Here is a 17614-nt window from a genome sequence, read left to right as displayed (position 1 = left end):
CACTACTTCCAGTATAGTTGGTTTAGATTTTGATTTCCATTTTCTAGTAGTTGCTTTTTTGGCAGCCACCATTATTAGACACAGCAAGGCCTTACCACATCTAGGCAATTCTGATTCTGTATAATAACTCAGAAAAATTATTTTCTTGTCTTATCTTCAGTGCATCTTCAAGATTATCGCTACTAAACATACTGTATAAACAACAATCATATGTTACTATCTGCTATACTTTTAATTGTATGTCTAAACCACTATGCTTATGTATATTTCTTATGCAATCATATGTTATTATCTGCTATATTATATAACCATATTTGTAAACCACAATGCTCATGTAAACACTTGATAGTATATTAGCAATTGTTCTGTAGCTTTTCTCTCCGGGCCTCCACTGAAAACGTACAGCTTTGTCCAGTCGGATCTCCCTGGTAAACAAATGTAAAATAAATAAATAAAATCATCTCCCTTGTCAGACCAATCTGTTCACCCAGCATCTCTGACAGTGCATCCCACAGGAAATTCTTGAAGTCCACAGAGTCACTGCACTCCAAGGGAATATGTTCTCATTTGCCTCTCTTTTCTCCTTCACACCTCCAACATTTGGTGTCTGCCTTAGGAAAAGTTCTCTGGAGTCTATTCGGGGTTATAAAATATCAATGTAAACATTTCCAGGCAAAAATCCTAAATCTTCTAGATTTTGTTGCTTATTTGGGAGACGTGCATCCTTCACATTGTCCTTTATTTTACCCCTGCCTGTTGACCTCACCCCACCCCCACCTATTGCTTTTCTTCCCATTTGTTTTTTTACAAGGTGTGATAGCAGGACATTTATGTCCTAACCATTAGTGTTCAGAAGGTGAGTTGTGTTTTGGTTACTAAATTGTGTCTCAGACAGGTATGTCCGTAGCCTTAAGCAGCATTTTACTTTCACCTAGGATGATACCTCAATACAAACAAAAAATGATCGACTTCAACAATTGGCTTAGTTTTTGGTGTCATTTAAAGGGGATCCGGTATCTGTCAGCCTGGGATGACATGGTTGACAGACCTCAATGCTTTGCCAGAGATAGTCTTCATCTGTCGCCCCTGGGATTTCAGTTACTGGCCAAGCCTCTTGCCAACCCCGTAGTGCCTTTTTTTAGGCAATGTCACAAGAACAAAATTTGCAGCATAAAAATACCATCTGAAAACAACCTCAAGGTTATGCTGCTAAATGCTAGGAGTCTATTAACAAAAAATCGCACTCACTGGAAGCAGTCCTCACCCTGGAAGATGCTGACATTTGTGCATTCACTGAGACCCGGTTTAAGGCTGCATAGAGCACCCCAGCTATACCAGGTTACATTTCCTTCCACATCTTCAGACCACAAAGTGAAGGTGTGTGAACTAATGGATGTGGTGTATCAATATTTATTGCAGATATATGCACCTCTAGATTGGTTAAACAGCATGATTCCCTTGAATTACTTCAGGTGCACTTGAATGTGGTTAAGACCCCTCTTCTGGTCATTGCCAGCTATATGACCCCGTCCATGAATCAGGACATCCACTCAGCCTAATTGGATCTACTTGAGTCAATCAAGATACAGCCAAACACCCTGTTTTTTGGTGACTTTAATTACCCGCCCATAGAGTGGGTAAATTATACTTGTTCTAACTCATTTGCCCAACGGTTCCTGGACTTCGTTAAGTCCAGTGCCCTGGACCAGCTGTTTGACACACCCACAAGGGTCTCGGACATCCTGGACCTAGTGCTCACCAACATGGGGCACTGCTGCACCACCCCCAGTGTGTGGACTTTCCTGGTGAGATCTGACCGCAAATCAGTCTTGCCAGAAGTAACTGTAACACAAGACCCCCCTTAGCAACTACCAGACTATAAAAAAACTTCTCCAAAGCCAATTACGACTTCTCTACATGACGGCATAAATAGCTTCATATTCCCTCCCCACACTGATGGAACAGACACCTATGCTGAGTTATACACCAATGCTTTGTGCAAGCACCTGCGCAGTTGTATAAACAACCAAAGCAAGATCTTCAAGGAAAAACAAACCTGTCTGGTGGACAACTGTCATTAATAGGCTGTACAGTAGGAGAAAGAAATTGCTGTCTAAGCGTAGGAAGGAATGGTCTCAAAACTGGAAATACTCCCTCCTCAACTTAAACATGCAAGTAAGACTCCTAGTGAAGTCCTCCAAAACTAAATGCAAATCCAAATTAGCTTCCCTAGCTAACGATAACGACAAGGCGTTCTTTAGTTATATCCATAACCTCAAAGGTAAGGCCCAGATTTGCACTGAACGTTTAGTTAATGTACTACATGTTTAGAACCTGTGGATATAGCAAATCTTCTGGCTGACAGGTTCAGTGAAATCTTCTTTCACCTGTCCCTGCCACATGTACCCCAAAGCATCCCTAACATCTGACCCTCACCTAGTATCTCTGAGGAGCAGGTCTTAAACTCCTTGTCCAAGGCCAAAAACATAGCCTCTATGGGATCAGACAACATCCCGGGCTGTGTTCTACATGGGTTAAAACAGGAATTAGCAGCTCCATTTAACACACTTTTTCAATCACAGCCTAAGCACTGGCTTTGTCCTAGTGGAATGGAAAACTGCTGCCATCATCCCTTTGCACAAAGGGGGTGCATCCATGGATTCTGGGAACTATAGACCCATGAGCCTGAACCAGCCTTATCTGTAAGACCATGGAATGAATCATCATGGACCTTATTAACAAAGATATAGGAAATCTCCAAATGCTTGACTCCACCCAGTTTGGCTTTGTCAAGGGGAGATCATGCCTGTTAAACTTGGTGGACTTCTTTGAGTTAGTCACCAAATCCTTAGACTAGGGCAAATCTGTGCATGCGGCCTAACTAGACTTGGCCAAGGCCTTTGACACAATCCCTCACTCAGGCTTCATTGATAAACTCACCCAACTAGGTATCAACCCATATATTGTCAGGGAGGGGTTGCAAACTGCCTCACTGATAGAGCTCATATGGTCAAAATAGGGGACTCCACCTCCTCCAGCAGACCCGTAATCAGTGGTGTTCCACAAGGATCCGTTCTTGGACCCCTACTGTTCGGAATCTACTTCTCCGAAGTACAGGCTAAAACTAAAGGACTGTGACTGACAAAGTTTGCTGATGACTGCAAACTGGGAGCAGTCATTGAAACCTCTAGCAATGTCAATGTCCTGCAAGAAGGTCTTATATAGACTAATGTCTGGTCCCAAATTCTTGGTCTTCATGCATTTTTTTGCATTAAATTTGTCATCCCCTTCGGCAAGGGAGATATTCAAACTACACATCAGTTGTAATACCCTAAGCACACAGTCAGTGGTGAGAGATCTGGGCACACAGGTTGACAGCAACCTTAACTTCGATAACCATGTCTCCACAGTGGTAAGAAGGGCATTTTATATTGCTCATCTCATAAGTAAAGGCATTGCCTCAAAAAAAAAAAAAAGAGAGAGGTTACAACTCCCCCTGTACTCTTCCCACATCAGTCCAATAATAAAGTACAATGCTCCCTTTGGTATGTTCCTGTCCAAACACCTGCAGCAATTGGAGAGACCACAAATGCTCCTTTCAAAGAAAATTCAAGGTCTTCAATATTTGTCTTACGTGGACAGACTGAAATCATTATTACTTTATTCTGTGTCCTACAGACTGCTCGGAGGTGACCTGTGCCTTGCATATAGAGTAATCTCTGACCCAGCTTTATTGAAAGTGCACATTCGCAAGTCAAATGGCAGACTGGTCACTCATTCAAAGGACCTTAAGCTGGTATGTGGCATCAGCAGAACTTGCTGGAGAGACAGCTTTGTCTCATTAGATGTTGCCCCAACTTTGGAACAAGCTTCTTGTACATGTTAAAGCCCCTCGCTGGCCCTTTTTAAGGGTAATTTGGACAATTGGATGGGTAACCGGAAAGTCACTTTGGGGATTCCACTTGTGTCCCTCTTGGACAGGCGGAATACGTGCTGATTCTAGTGTCTGCTTGAACCAGGCAGCCTTGGGAAAATGAGTTGAACTTGTCTAGGCTTGTAAGGGCCCTGAGTCCATCTGCTTAGTAGACTGCTATGATCCCATACCATCCCATCTCAGTTTCTGGCACTTGGATGCTAATTAAACCAGTTTGCTGGCACTGCAAACAGAAGTGTTCTTGTGTGCCTTCAATTTATTGTATTTTACCTTATTGGATGAGAGGAGAGGAACTGGAGTTCTGTCAAAGCTATGGCATGCCTTGGTGGAGGCCAGAGCATGTTTCTCTGGCTGGAGACAAGCTGCAGCTCTGTAACAAGAGAGGGGCTGAGTGGGCCACTGTAATGGAAAATTATGCTTGACATTTGTGGTTGCCTACTTAAGATTCTTATCACCTGCAAACAAAAAATTATCAATGTCTAACCATGCATGTAATGCCTACCCTTCTCATCCCTCATCCCCTTAAAAAAAAAAAAAAAAAAAAAAAAAGGTGAAGTATCTGTCTTAGAGGAAAATACCTGTAGGGTTGCTTTCTGCCTAGAGAGGGAATAATCACCTGCAGAATTACAGTAAAATCTGGCCAGTTCCTTGTCTGGACAGATGGGGGAGGAGTTTTTCAGTCTTTGGTATAATAAACCATAAAGTCACTGTCGTTCCTGGGAGATGGTGGGCCCACCTACAGAATTATTGTAGAATTCGGCCCTAGGAGTGTATTTATGAGAGAGGAGCAAATGGATTAATAAGGTTATAAGTTAGATAGCAGCAGCAGAGGACAAGGAGGGCTATCTGAGAGAGATTTGAGGAAATAGTAGTAGTTTGGCTTTTTAAGGGTTGACCATGAGTTGTGAGTCATAAAGCCACGTTTCAGTTGCTGTTAAAGCTTCCTGAGTAATTCTTTGGAGGTGTGCCACATTGTCAGATGTGCAGAATGTGGAGTCATCTGCGTACTGTATTTGGGGTGGGCTTGTTGTATGGATGTGTAGAGGGTAGTGATGAAATGTGAAGGATGAGGGGCCCAAAGATAGAGCCTTGTAGTACACTGGTGGTGACTGGGAGGTATGGAGAAAGGGTGGAGTGCCATTTTACTGACTGGATACCTACAGGATAGGTAGCATTTGAAACATAGAAGAGGTGGGCTGAGAGAGACCTAATGAGATTTGAAGTAGAAGTTTGCTATGACAGATTGTAACAAAGGGTTTGCAAAAGTCTAGAAATAAGTAAAAAAATATAAACACACACACATACACACTCTCTCTGTCTAGATAATTTACCATAAGAAGGTGTGTGTATATATGCCCTAAATACACAGGACTGTTGTAATCCTTGGAGTAGTGGAACTGAAAGTTTAAGAGCAGGAAAATATATTATGTCCAAAGTTGTGATATTTCTCAAAGTGTATACCCCCTTGTCTGAGATACAGAGATCTTGGGGTAGCATGTTTTAAATAGCAGTGGTGTGGGGGTAGAGGGACTGGCACCACTGCTAATAAAAGGAATAAAAACTTTAAAGGTGTAGAAGTGACTTTCAGAACTAACTGTTTTTGTTTATGTTTGAAGTGTCATGACTATAAGAATGTGGTCTCTCATTTTTCATATGGGAACATTTTCTTTCTGTGTTCAAAAATGTCCAGTTTATTAGCAGTTGTTGATTTTAAAGACTTTTTCAAGATCATTTTAAATGAAAATCTGTTTGAAAAAAATTTAGTTATTTTGCTTGACTCTCTGTTTCAGTACATTACAGAACTAAGTTTGTTCTTTTTTTTTATTTTGACGTAGTTGATGGTACTCCAAATGAAAGCAGTGACAGCGAGATGGAAGATCAGTCTACTGCTAATCTGGCAGTATTAAAACTGGATGAGTGGCTTAATTTCAAACTGGATCCTGAGGTAAAGTTGACAGACTTGTATCTTGTTTTTTGTTGGCAAAAAATATTTCAATAATTGCAGAGGAGTTTTTGCCTTGGGTAAAATGTGTGATTTTATATATTTTTTGTAAATAATAAGTGAGCCTACATTCTGTTGAGGGTATATAGTTTTACTTTTTATGTCCCTCTATACTAGGAAGAAGACACTTATTCAGACACTGATGTGTGAAAGATGAACACCTTTGTCATAACAAGACAGTGATTTCAGTTAGGAGGTGGCACTCAGTGTAGTTAAACACACCAGACGATGGCTGCACCACAGTCACTTTCACTATAAAATAAACTGATGCTCCCTAAATGTATTACAACCCTCGTAAGATGTATAATAATTGTATTCTGCCTAGGATTTCTTTAACTGTATGCATACTTGTAGTCACAATATTTGAGTATTACCTTCATATCCCTTGCAAGTGTTAACATCAATTGTCTTGGGAGTTGGTGTTTAGTGGCAGGTGTTAACATTATTTACATTCTGATTAAAGTTTACATAGTGCATTAGTTTTACCATTTAGGGCAACGTGTAGAATGCTAGTTCTACTAGTCTTTGCAGACCAATTAATTTTAGTGATTCACTTAATGTCTGCAAAAATTAGATAGACTTCACATTGTTTCCCTTTACAGCTTGACTTAACTGTGAAATGATAAAATGTGCTAATACAAGTTATGGACTTAATGTTTATAAACATGTTTATGTTTAATCAGTGCATATAAAATGCTTAGTCGTCTTCCGTGATACAGTTTGTAGCTTATCCTGATCAGAAAACTTTAGCAAGTTAAAATGTTCTTGTTTTTTTATTTCTGCCCTTCACCATTTGGAGATCTGTATTACTCCCTTACACATCCGTATGTCCGGTTGCTTTACATGTAGTGTCCTGTTTTTTTCCTCCCATGAGCAGAGTTTGCACCAAGTGCTTGAAATAGTTTTTTTCTCTTACTAGAGGAAAGTTTTTGTTATTTTTGGGCATCAGTTTTCTCTTTGATATGCATCTGTTTGACTTTATTATGTTCGCCTGTTCCTTTGTATTTTATGTTGTCTATCACACAACTAACAGGTGTCCTTGTAGTTGCCAGATTCCCCAAGACATTCAGATTCATTGTTTGCCTTACTCTAATTAGTAGCACAAAACATTGTATGTGTTGCCTTAAATGTAGTATAGCTATTTGACACAAGTTGGTATCACTTATCTGTGGGGGTGGGGGTCACTGTAATAATAAATTATAACATTTGGGTTTACCCACCTTATTTGTCACATTTTCCTGGCAAGAATTTCGTATTATATCATTTCATTTTAACTACATTATTTATCACTTTTCCTGACTGGAATTCCTTATAAGTTGTAGAATACTCCGTGAGGAGCCAGCATGTTACTCATTACAGCTTAAGCTCTGAAATAGGCGGCTTCAGGTACCCTTGTAGTAATCTAAACCGTTTAGTACATTATGGAATTGTTTTGTTTTTTATTTTTCAAGTTATATCACAATTTGTTCTCTTTGCTACTTTGGCTACAGATAAAATATTAAAGTTCATTGACAGAATCGGTCAGCAGGCATGATTGTCATAGGCAGATGGTATTCAGACTACCATAGAGAATAGAATTTTTGCCTAGGCCCTGAGCCTAATGCAGAAGAGTGTATAAACAATGTACTAAATTTAAACAAGCAGAAAAAACAGTAAGATTTAAAGTGGTAATTTTATTTTTACATTAAAAAATTACATTTTGAGAAAAATAAAAATTAATATTTGCAAAACATCTGGATATTGCTGCAGTGGAACAAAATTTAATGAAATTAAATGCAAGACAGCTGCAGTGTTAAAGAAGAAAATGAGTCCTAATATAATCTCGAGCAATATTTTCAAAAGGTATTGCAGATTTTTTTACTGAGTCCCCAAAACAAATGTATGCCACCACTCATAAAATTCACCATGGCACTTCAGCTGACAGGTGCGGGCAATCACTGGCATAGCAGCACAGTCTGTTTACCATACCCTTCCAGGCAAACAAATATGTAAGATTTTCCTTTGACACGTAACCTTTCATTTGTGTTCAGCAGCCTCATCCACCATGCATTTTAAATTCAGTTAAATTAGGTCTAACATCTCTTTTCCTTCATTTTTCATGGTGAAATTGTGTAGTTATTATTGATGATTCTGTTCTTTTTTTGATCTAACCATCACAGTGTTTGCAATACCAATCATTTTTTTACAAATTGCTTGTGTTAGTGGCATGACAGATAGCCCACTTAACTTTGATGCCAGGAAACACAAAAAGCTGTAGCTTCTGTTTCTATATCTTGTCCTTGGATTCTTTTTATATTTTTTTTTCCTTGGATGCGTTCCCCTTTCTGTCTGCTGACTGTTAAGACAGCCCCATCAGACTGAATTCCATTTATTTCCTGGCAGTGAGGAGTCCCTAGATCTGCTGGGCCAAGACGCATCTGGGTGGGGGGGGTCATTATCCTGGCAGACTTCATGGAGTTTGCTCTCACTGTCATTGTGGCAGTGAGACCATTTATCTGTCCCTTGTTCCTCCACTGTGTGGGGAGATGAACATCTGGCACCACTGTGGGGACTCTGTCCCCCTCTCACATGAGCACTTGCTGCTCTGCACTTCCTGACAAGGACTACCACCAGCCCAACCCTAGTTTGCGCACCACAGTGCTTCGTACTGTGATGTCCCCACTCTGGGCCAGTAATCAAGGAGCCTAGATCCTCACCACTGACACTGGAAAGAGATGTTTACTTGGAATACAAATGGATACACTCAGTATTTCCAGATACATACCTGTCTGCATCAAGCACAATTTCCGTTATGAGGCCAGAGGGCACACACTCAGCTTGGGGGTCTGGATGTCTCTATCTGTCTCCCTCCAGGTTCCCAGTAAGGCTCCCCATTGGCACAGCTGTAGGGTTAGGTCCTCAGGTAAGGGTCCAAGGCAAGTCCTCCAGCACCCTCTCTGTGAAACCAATGTTTCATGTCTCTGCGCCAAGTAGCTGACACACACACACACACACACACACACACACACACACACACACACACACACACACACACACACACACACACACACACCTGAGAAAGACTGCTACAGACTTACTAGTTATGCCACCTTCTTTCCAGACTTATAAAGTAGTTTTACTTCCACCAGTCAGTTACTGTAAATCTCTTAAAAGCCTATCCAGTTATAATGAGTGAAGTTAATATTAATGTAAATGGTAGTGTTGACCAAACAACCAGGCTTTCAGGAGTGGCCAGAGTTATCACCAAATAAATATGTGCAGATACTCTCAAAACTTAAATAATTTTCTAGAAGGACCAGCCACAGTGAAAAGTTTAAATATATTTAATAATAAATAATAAAAGAACATGAAAATACTAAATATCTATTTACAGTAAACACCAGAGTTTCAGTCACAGGAAATATTAAAAATAACACAACTGGAAAGATTCACGCAGTTACAGAAAAACAATTCTTAACCATTCTCATTAACTGATTTAGAGAATTACTTTCCCTGGTCACTTACTAGCACATGGCAAGATGAAGTAGGTGAGTGGTCTTCCTTCTTGGTCACTTTTCAAAAAACAGAGAGCTCCTGAGACTTCATTCTCCTCTAATATTAAAAAAATATTTCTGTACAGAATTACATCACATACATCTGGTCATCTGACTTCTGATTCCCATCCAAACCCCCATTGCTAGAAGCTGTCAGGATTTTGTACCTATGTGTTACCATACACACAGCTAGTGCTTTGCTCAGATCTGCTGCTATTCCTGGAAGTCATAAAACCATTTCAAACATCTACCCTCCCAGAGTAGCAATTAGCTCCCTGTTAGAGTCAATAAAGAGGGCTTCCTAATACTTTGTTTCCCAGACATTTTGTCTCTGGCTGCAACCAGAACTATAAGATACACTCTTTATGGACTAATTTAATTTCAGCTATTTTACAAAGTTTGTGGCATCCGGATTGTGATTAACCTCTTCTCTTCCAGTATCCTCAGTTAAAATATATACATTTAATTCAGTTACAGTAATACATGTACATTTCTTTCTCTTTTCTTTCCAGCAGGGCACACTGTGATATGTTTTAACACAAGCAGCATTACAAGTACATTTTTAACACAAGTAGCTGTACAAATCAGTTTGATATACAAATGACATATAATAGTTTACAAGATACCAGCTAGCTGTGTTGGCATATGTTACACATCCATTGCCCTACGTCTCCTGGCATGGCTGGCAGTACGTCCTATTGTCACACTTCTTATTAGGGTTTGTGGCTTTGTGAGTCTTGCTCTACCCCTCCTCCTTTTCAGGATGGCCATGCTCATCCTTTACTGACAGTGTCATCAGATGCCTGAGCCACTAATTAAACTGGTCACCGGGACCATAATTATGGCTTTATCCCTGAACGCCACCAGTGCTGAATTTATTTTCCACTAATGACATTGCAGCACAGCTTTAAGGGGGTTTAAGGGGCATTCTTGAGGTACCATCTTGCAGATGAGGCATTAAACTAAGGGTTCAGTCTGCCTGATTTGGTGGTAGCAGATATGGATATAAAAAAGTCAATGGTACTTATTAAAGAAAGTATGGCTGCCTTGTTTGAAACCTATTATAATTGCATTGAAATTAATTCAGCACATTAGTACAATAAAAAAGATTTTTAACAAGAAAAAAAAATTGTATGAAACACAGCATCATAGTTTGCTGACATTTCCAGGTATATACAACCATTTCATGTTTTCTTTTACTTCCTGTTATTTCATTCCCTGTCATAAATTATTCAAAAGTACTTCATTATATCTCTTCAGCTCCAGTTCCCCAGTATCTGGGCCAAATTTCCCCTAGTTACCATTAATGCCACCTGAGGTCACCTCTGAATGCAGGCCATGCTTTGTGGGCCAAAGCTAGTCATAAATGAATAAGTACTAAACAAACAAATACCTTCCTACCTAGCAGTCTTGACAAAAAAGTTATACAATGAGTCTTGCAATTATTTTATTTTTCTTAAGTATGGACCAGGTAAGCCCACTGGAAAATTCTCCCTTTACAGGGTAGATCCAAGACCACTGTCTGGTTAAGTTGTTCAGAGTTGCACAACAGGTAAGAGAAGGTAGAAGGAATCGAACCATGTACCCTGGCTACAGGAAGCAGCTCAATAACATCTCAGAGTTTTACTCCCTTGTGCTGACTGACATAGGATAATCTCTACAATTCATTTGTTTTAAGTTACAAGCTTGTTCTCATTTGTCCTCCTAATGAAATGAATACACTCGTAAAACCCATATTTGAAATACAAAAATGGGCTTTCTAGTATTTAGTATTTAGTAACAGTAAGTTGTAATTGTTTTTTGCTAGTAACGTTAATGTACAAGGCATCTAGACTTTTATATACTTTTCATAGGTAAAGTCTGTTATTTTGTGATGTTATTCACTTATGCTATCACAGATGTAACCCATTATACAGAAAGTGACAGTTGCCAACCTTATTACAGATTATGGAGATTATTTGCTATTGTTTTAAGTGGTACTTAGATTTTGTATTTTTTCTTATAGATAATGAAAGTATAGCTGTTGCTTTATCAGGTTTTATACATCACTTATTAGGGGTGTAGTAAGACAATATTTTTATGTATGCATAATACATACCTGTATATTTATATTAATCTCTATCTCGGTCTTACATTGTTTTCATTTTCTGTTAACTTGCTGCCTTTTAAACTTTAGCATTGCTGGATTAGACAGCTTTAGTTTGAGGTTTTCTTCTTGAAAATACCACTGAAAATTGAAATTTCAGAAGGTGAGCCTGTCATTTGGTTTGTAAATATGTATTGTATATGCATCTTGTTCATATCTGCATTTTCCTCAGTGGAGAAGGCAGAAAATTATTATTAGTCTCTGTAGATAATTCATCAGCAATAGGTTGACACATTAATACCACAAAGAAATGGTCTTCTAATGACTAGAACAAAGAACAGTAAAAAGGAACATAGTTTAAACTTGAGAGTGCATTCCCTGACATTTCAGTGAGACCAAATGGTCGAAGTTTTAAAACGTCAAAAAAAAACTGTTTTTGCAAGGGAGCAAGCTCCCCTGCACTCCTACACCCCCTTCTAATTATATATACCACCTTGGAGATCGCACTCCAGTGAAGAAAACAGCAAATTCCCTGATTCCCACTGTAACATGATCTCATTACAAACAGTCTTGCTGCAATACCCAGTGAACGATGTTTCAGAGCATCGACATTTTGAACTTGTGTGGTTTGACATTCTGAAATACTGATCATGTAATGTAGACCCGAATAGCATACAGGAAGACTTGCCTTACACAAAGGAGTATTAGCTGAACGTTCTTTACAGAAAACATGATGTTTTCTGTTTACAGCCTGTCATAAGTGAGAGAGAAAATGTGAAGGCCTTCAGTTATGTGCAGTTTAAACACTCAAGCATTGATACTTAGTTGAAGAAGATTGTTATATGATATACCATCATGGATTATTACAGCATAGCTGTAAGCCATGAGGAGGAGTACCTTTCAGCAGAACTCAAGAATCTGGTGATATGTACAGAATTTAAGGATGACTAGTTAGCCATTTCATTGAATTTTCTGTCGTCATATTTATTTTATTGAGTTAAAGACCATTCCAGAATTTGTGCATGCATGTAAACCTGTTAAATGGAGCTGTAAATAAATGCGCTTTTTCTACGAAGGACTTCATTTTCTATCTTGTATCTCTTTTGACTTTACAGGTTAGCGCTTTATTGTTACAGCTAAGGCAGAAGTGGCATAGTTTGTTCCTGCGGAGAATTAAGGCCCCGTCTAAGTCATGGTCCCAAGCTGATGAAGCAACCTTATGGGCAGTTATAACAGTTATGAGCACAGAAGAACAAGCAGCAGGTCTACAACAACCTTCTGGTATTGGTCAGAGGCCAAAACCTATGGCTTCTGAGGAACTCCCCATGACATCTTCATGGAAGTTGAACAATAGTAGAAAAAGTTCTTCAGAAGCTGAATTCTCTGATGACTGTTCTAGCATGGAAAGGTAGGTACTTTCTTACTCATGTAAACATTTTATTTGATTACTGTAGTTCTGTAGGTTATTTTGCTTTATTCTTAACTGTTTTTGCTTGGCTGTGCCATTGCAGTATTCTGTTCGCTTATAACAAATGCAGGTTTTCATAATTGGGTGGGACTTCTACCTCATGAGTACAGATTAAGGTTTTTTTTTTTTTTTTTATAAGTACATTCAGTGCTACTTTGAAATGGTGAATGCTTCATTGTTGTATTGCAAGTATATAAAATAGCCTTCATATCAGCACTTGAAATAACTATTTGTTAAACTTAAAAAAACTAATGTGCAAATAGCTTCTGGTATGGAAATTATTTTGTTACCCTCACTGTCTAATATCTTGGCTCATATACTTACTTTTAGGAATCATTACCGACTCTCACAATTTTTTTTTTTCAAAAACAAACACTTATTCAGTTAAACAGTTAAAAGTTGTATGGCAGTTCAGAAAGTTCCCGGATATAGTATTTAGAAAACAGTTTCAATTAAATTCCCTGTTCAGGCTATTTGGTGACATAGTATTACTTGAGTATAGACGTATAGTCTGTTTTCTGGTTAATGCTTTCAGTATATTTTCATCCATTTGTGACATTATGTTGATCCAATACTGCATATTTAAAACCTACAGAATGCCTTGAGTGTTAAGCTTTTATATGCATTGCCATTACCTGAGAGCTTGAATATGCTTCTTTGGATATACTTCTGGTACTTTATATCTGCTGTTTTTTCATTGCAAATATGAATTATGTAAAAACTGTACAAGATCATACGTACACTGATAAAACAATCTTAAGAGGTGTTAACGGTTATATACTCAGCAAGCAATACAGTTAAACTTGGATACCTATACGTGTGTGTATGTATGTGTGTGTGTATATATATATATATATATATATATATGTATATATATATATATATCTATATATATATCTGTGTGTGTGTGTGTGTGTGTGTGTGTGTGTGTGTGTGTGTGTGTGTGTGTGTGTGTGTGTATGTATATATATATATATATATATATATATATATATATATATATATATATATGGGATCCGGACACATGCTCGACTAGCATATGTCTGAATCACAAAACATCGAACACACATCCACGAAAGCGCTTAACATGGACAAGCACTTCCGTGTATGTCTGCCTGTTTCATAGATCAGACTACAGTGCGGGTAAGGGAAAATTCCGTTTTCCCCACTGTAGTGCGATTTCGGAGTGAGAATAATAAAGTAGGGGGGTGCATAGGGGCTAGAAACTTAGATTTTTTTAAACTGCACATACACGGAAGCGCTTTTCGATGTTCAAGCGCTTTCGTGTATATGTGTTCGATGTTTTGTGATTTGGACATATGCTAGTTGAGCTTGTGTCCTAGACCCATATATATATATATATATATATATATATATATATATATATATATATATATATATATACATACACACACATCTATATATATATATATATATATATATATATATATATATATGTATGTATGGATATATATATATATATATATATATATATATATAGTTTTTTTTTATATATATATATATATATATATATATATATATATATATATATATATATTTTGATATATATATATATATATATATATAGATATATATATAGAATTTCCCCGAAAATAATACTGGGTCTTATATTTTTTCCCCTGCCGAAATACTCATTAGGGCTTATTATCAGGGGATGCCTTATATACCCTCCCTGTTCAACAGTCTACATTTATTCATGTACGAAAATCGACATTTATTCATGTGCACAAATTGACATTTATTTGATACTTTTCCGTTATTGGGCAACAGTTCTAGGTAACACGTTGAGTTGTGTGAGAATTTTACATAAACTGTGCAAGAAACATTTCAACTTCAGAATATCTACACCTTGGCTTTCACAGTGCAATATTTCATGCTTAACAGAAAGTGCAGAAAAATCTTAATACATGTGTATTGGAGGAGGGGAATAAAACAGGTGACTAAGTGCCACTTTTTGAGTGGTGATGCTTTCTTTATTCCTTACGCAAACCATAAGAGGAGAATGATGGAAAGTCATAAAAATGAAGTCTGAGGCCTTACTGTGTAATTACCCCTTGATGATGAAATGTTCCTGTAATACAATAAACTGACAAGAGCTTGCTGCAGCTGAAAGCAGAAGCAATCCATTCTGTTGCCAAGATAACGGAAAAGTTCTTCAAATACATTCATGTCATCTTCTTCTGGAACATTGTCATAAATCTCCAACCCCCGAATTCTGGCCTGAATTTCCTGCCACTCCATTTCCTGCAGAACCATTGGCCCCGATCTATCATGCGGAGCAAGAGAGCTCTCCTAAAATGAGCACTGCTTGTCCATGTAGCCTGCTCTTAGTGCATTAGCAACATAGCTGTCAGTAACTTTTTCCCATGCATTCTTCACCCAAGTCACGACGTCTTGCAGGCTAGGCTTCACAAAGTTTCCACGCTTATTTCTCTCCATTCTATTTTCAGTGTAGTCATTGAGTTCCATGTGCAAATGGTCCTTGAATGGCTTGTTTATTGCAATATCAAGAGTCTAAAGACAGTCGGCCATTCCTGTGGGAATCATTTGATCTATTCTTCTCTGTCCAAGGAAGTTCTTCATGTCTTCAGTGCGGTGAATGCTGGCTGAATCACAGACTAGCAGACGTCTTTCAACACCTCACAAAACAAGTGTCAGCATTACATCGACCCACTTCCTTATAACTGCTTGTGTGCACCAAGCTTTTTCGGTTTCAGGAATGTAAATGCCTGAAACGTGTTCAAACTTATCTTTCTTACCCTTACTAATGATTAGAGGTGGTTTTTTTTTTTCCCCATTTACAAATTGCCAAAATACAGGTAACGTGCACTTTCATAACCAGTTGAGGGAATGTAGATTGACGAGGCAACCCTCTGATCAATTGCTGTTTGAGATCCTTGGCCCATAAACACTGCAGTTTCATCTATAGCAATCATGTTGGAGAGTTGGTATTTAGAAAAGTCGATGCCATCAACAATGGACTTGAATGTAAGTGCACATTTAATAACTTCAGTATCTTCCATCTTGAACAGTGATGCCGATCTTCTTACAGACAGTATATATGTGTGTGTGTGTGTGTGTGTATATATATATATATATATATATATATATATATATATATATATATATATGTATGTATATATATATATATATATATATATATATATATATATATATATATATGTATGTATATATATATGTATATATATATATATATATATATATATATATATATATATATATATGTATGTATATATATGTATATATATATATATATATATATATATATATATATATGTATATATATATGTATATATAAATATATATATATATATATATATGTATATATATAGATATATATATATATGTATGTATATATATATATATATATATATATATATATATATATATATATATATATATATATATATATATATATATATATGTATATATATATATATATATATATATATATATGTAGTTCTGTCCATTAAACCGCAGTTGAAGGCCAGACCCTTGAGATGATCTAGATGGCCTCATTTTCTGTTGTCTCATTTATTGAGGTCTTTGTAACATTCTCCATTTGTACTTTGAACAATTGATTACATAATATTTAGGCTCCAAGGTTATACTGTGGCCCCCATATGTACATGACCTGGTACCATTGGTTCATCAATTGTATCCACAATAGGCCAGTTCTATATACTCTATGCTGAATATGCTATGTTAATATTCTCATTTGTTATACCTAGTTTGGTTAAATGTTGTTAGATTCAGTTTAATATATTTATTTAGGTTGCTTTGTGGATTTGTTAACAGATTTTCATATACACAGACTATAGTTATTTTATATGCATTTTAAATAATTTTTGGTTTATTATAATTTTTAATTTTTAGTTGTATATTTTATAGTTTATCTGTATACATGTCAGGGTATGTTTTTGTGTTTCATGGACACACCCATACTTAGGATTTACATTGTCTATTTCTTTCCCCCCCCCCCCTCCATAATGGTTTTATATCAGCATTTTGAACATGCAGTTGGTTCTGCCGCTAATATGGACGTTGCTTTTTGCATGTGTCTTGTACATTATTCAATTTTGACCTTGTGGATTTCTATATGTGAACAGCTATTTCGATGTGCTTTGTTAAACTTAGACATTATGTTAACGGTATGTTATTCGTGAAGTTTTAATCTAAGTGTGATCTGTACAACCACGTTGGCCGTAACAATGGTGTTATGTGTTGTTAAAATGAAGTTTCTTTGAGTCCTATTTGTATTTATAACATTGCTATTATGAATTATTTAATTTTATATTATCATTTGATTTATTTATTGCACTGTCACTTTAAATGCTTTAGCACAGCATACCAGGAAGTTAGTAGGAGTGACTTCCTCTAATGTATTTTAAAAATTGGAGCTCTTACAGAGCATTGTTGTTTGTCTGATGAAGCGGCTCTGTATTGCCGTGAAAGCGCTCACATGAATAAGAAGGTTGAACCGAATGGTTTTCTTTTTACTGATGCTGGATTTTTGTAAAAAAAAGGAAGGCAAGGGGCTCAAAGGATG

General features: G+C 37.2%; 1 protein-coding gene across 1 annotated transcript in view; it reads left to right on the top strand.

The window, feature by feature from the left end:
- The window catches only part of YTHDC2 (YTH domain containing 2), a 1963388-nt gene that overhangs the window by 1627183 nt on the left and 318591 nt on the right, over window positions 1–17614 (top strand). The window contains exons 27-28 of the mRNA XM_044059160.1: window positions 5770–5879; window positions 12671–12963. Of these exons, the coding sequence (XP_043915095.1) occupies window positions 5770–5879; window positions 12671–12963 (403 nt within the window). The remainder of the gene's footprint in view (window positions 1–5769; window positions 5880–12670; window positions 12964–17614) is intronic.

This window comes from Protopterus annectens, chromosome 17.part0 (assembly GCF_019279795.1).
Source record: "Protopterus annectens isolate FY-2018-M chromosome 17.part0, PAN1.0, whole genome shotgun sequence".
NCBI lineage: Eukaryota > Metazoa > Chordata > Ceratodontiformes > Protopteridae > Protopterus > Protopterus annectens.
The sequence above is the reverse complement of the archived record's forward strand: the minus strand, read 5'-3'. Positions and strand labels throughout refer to the sequence as shown.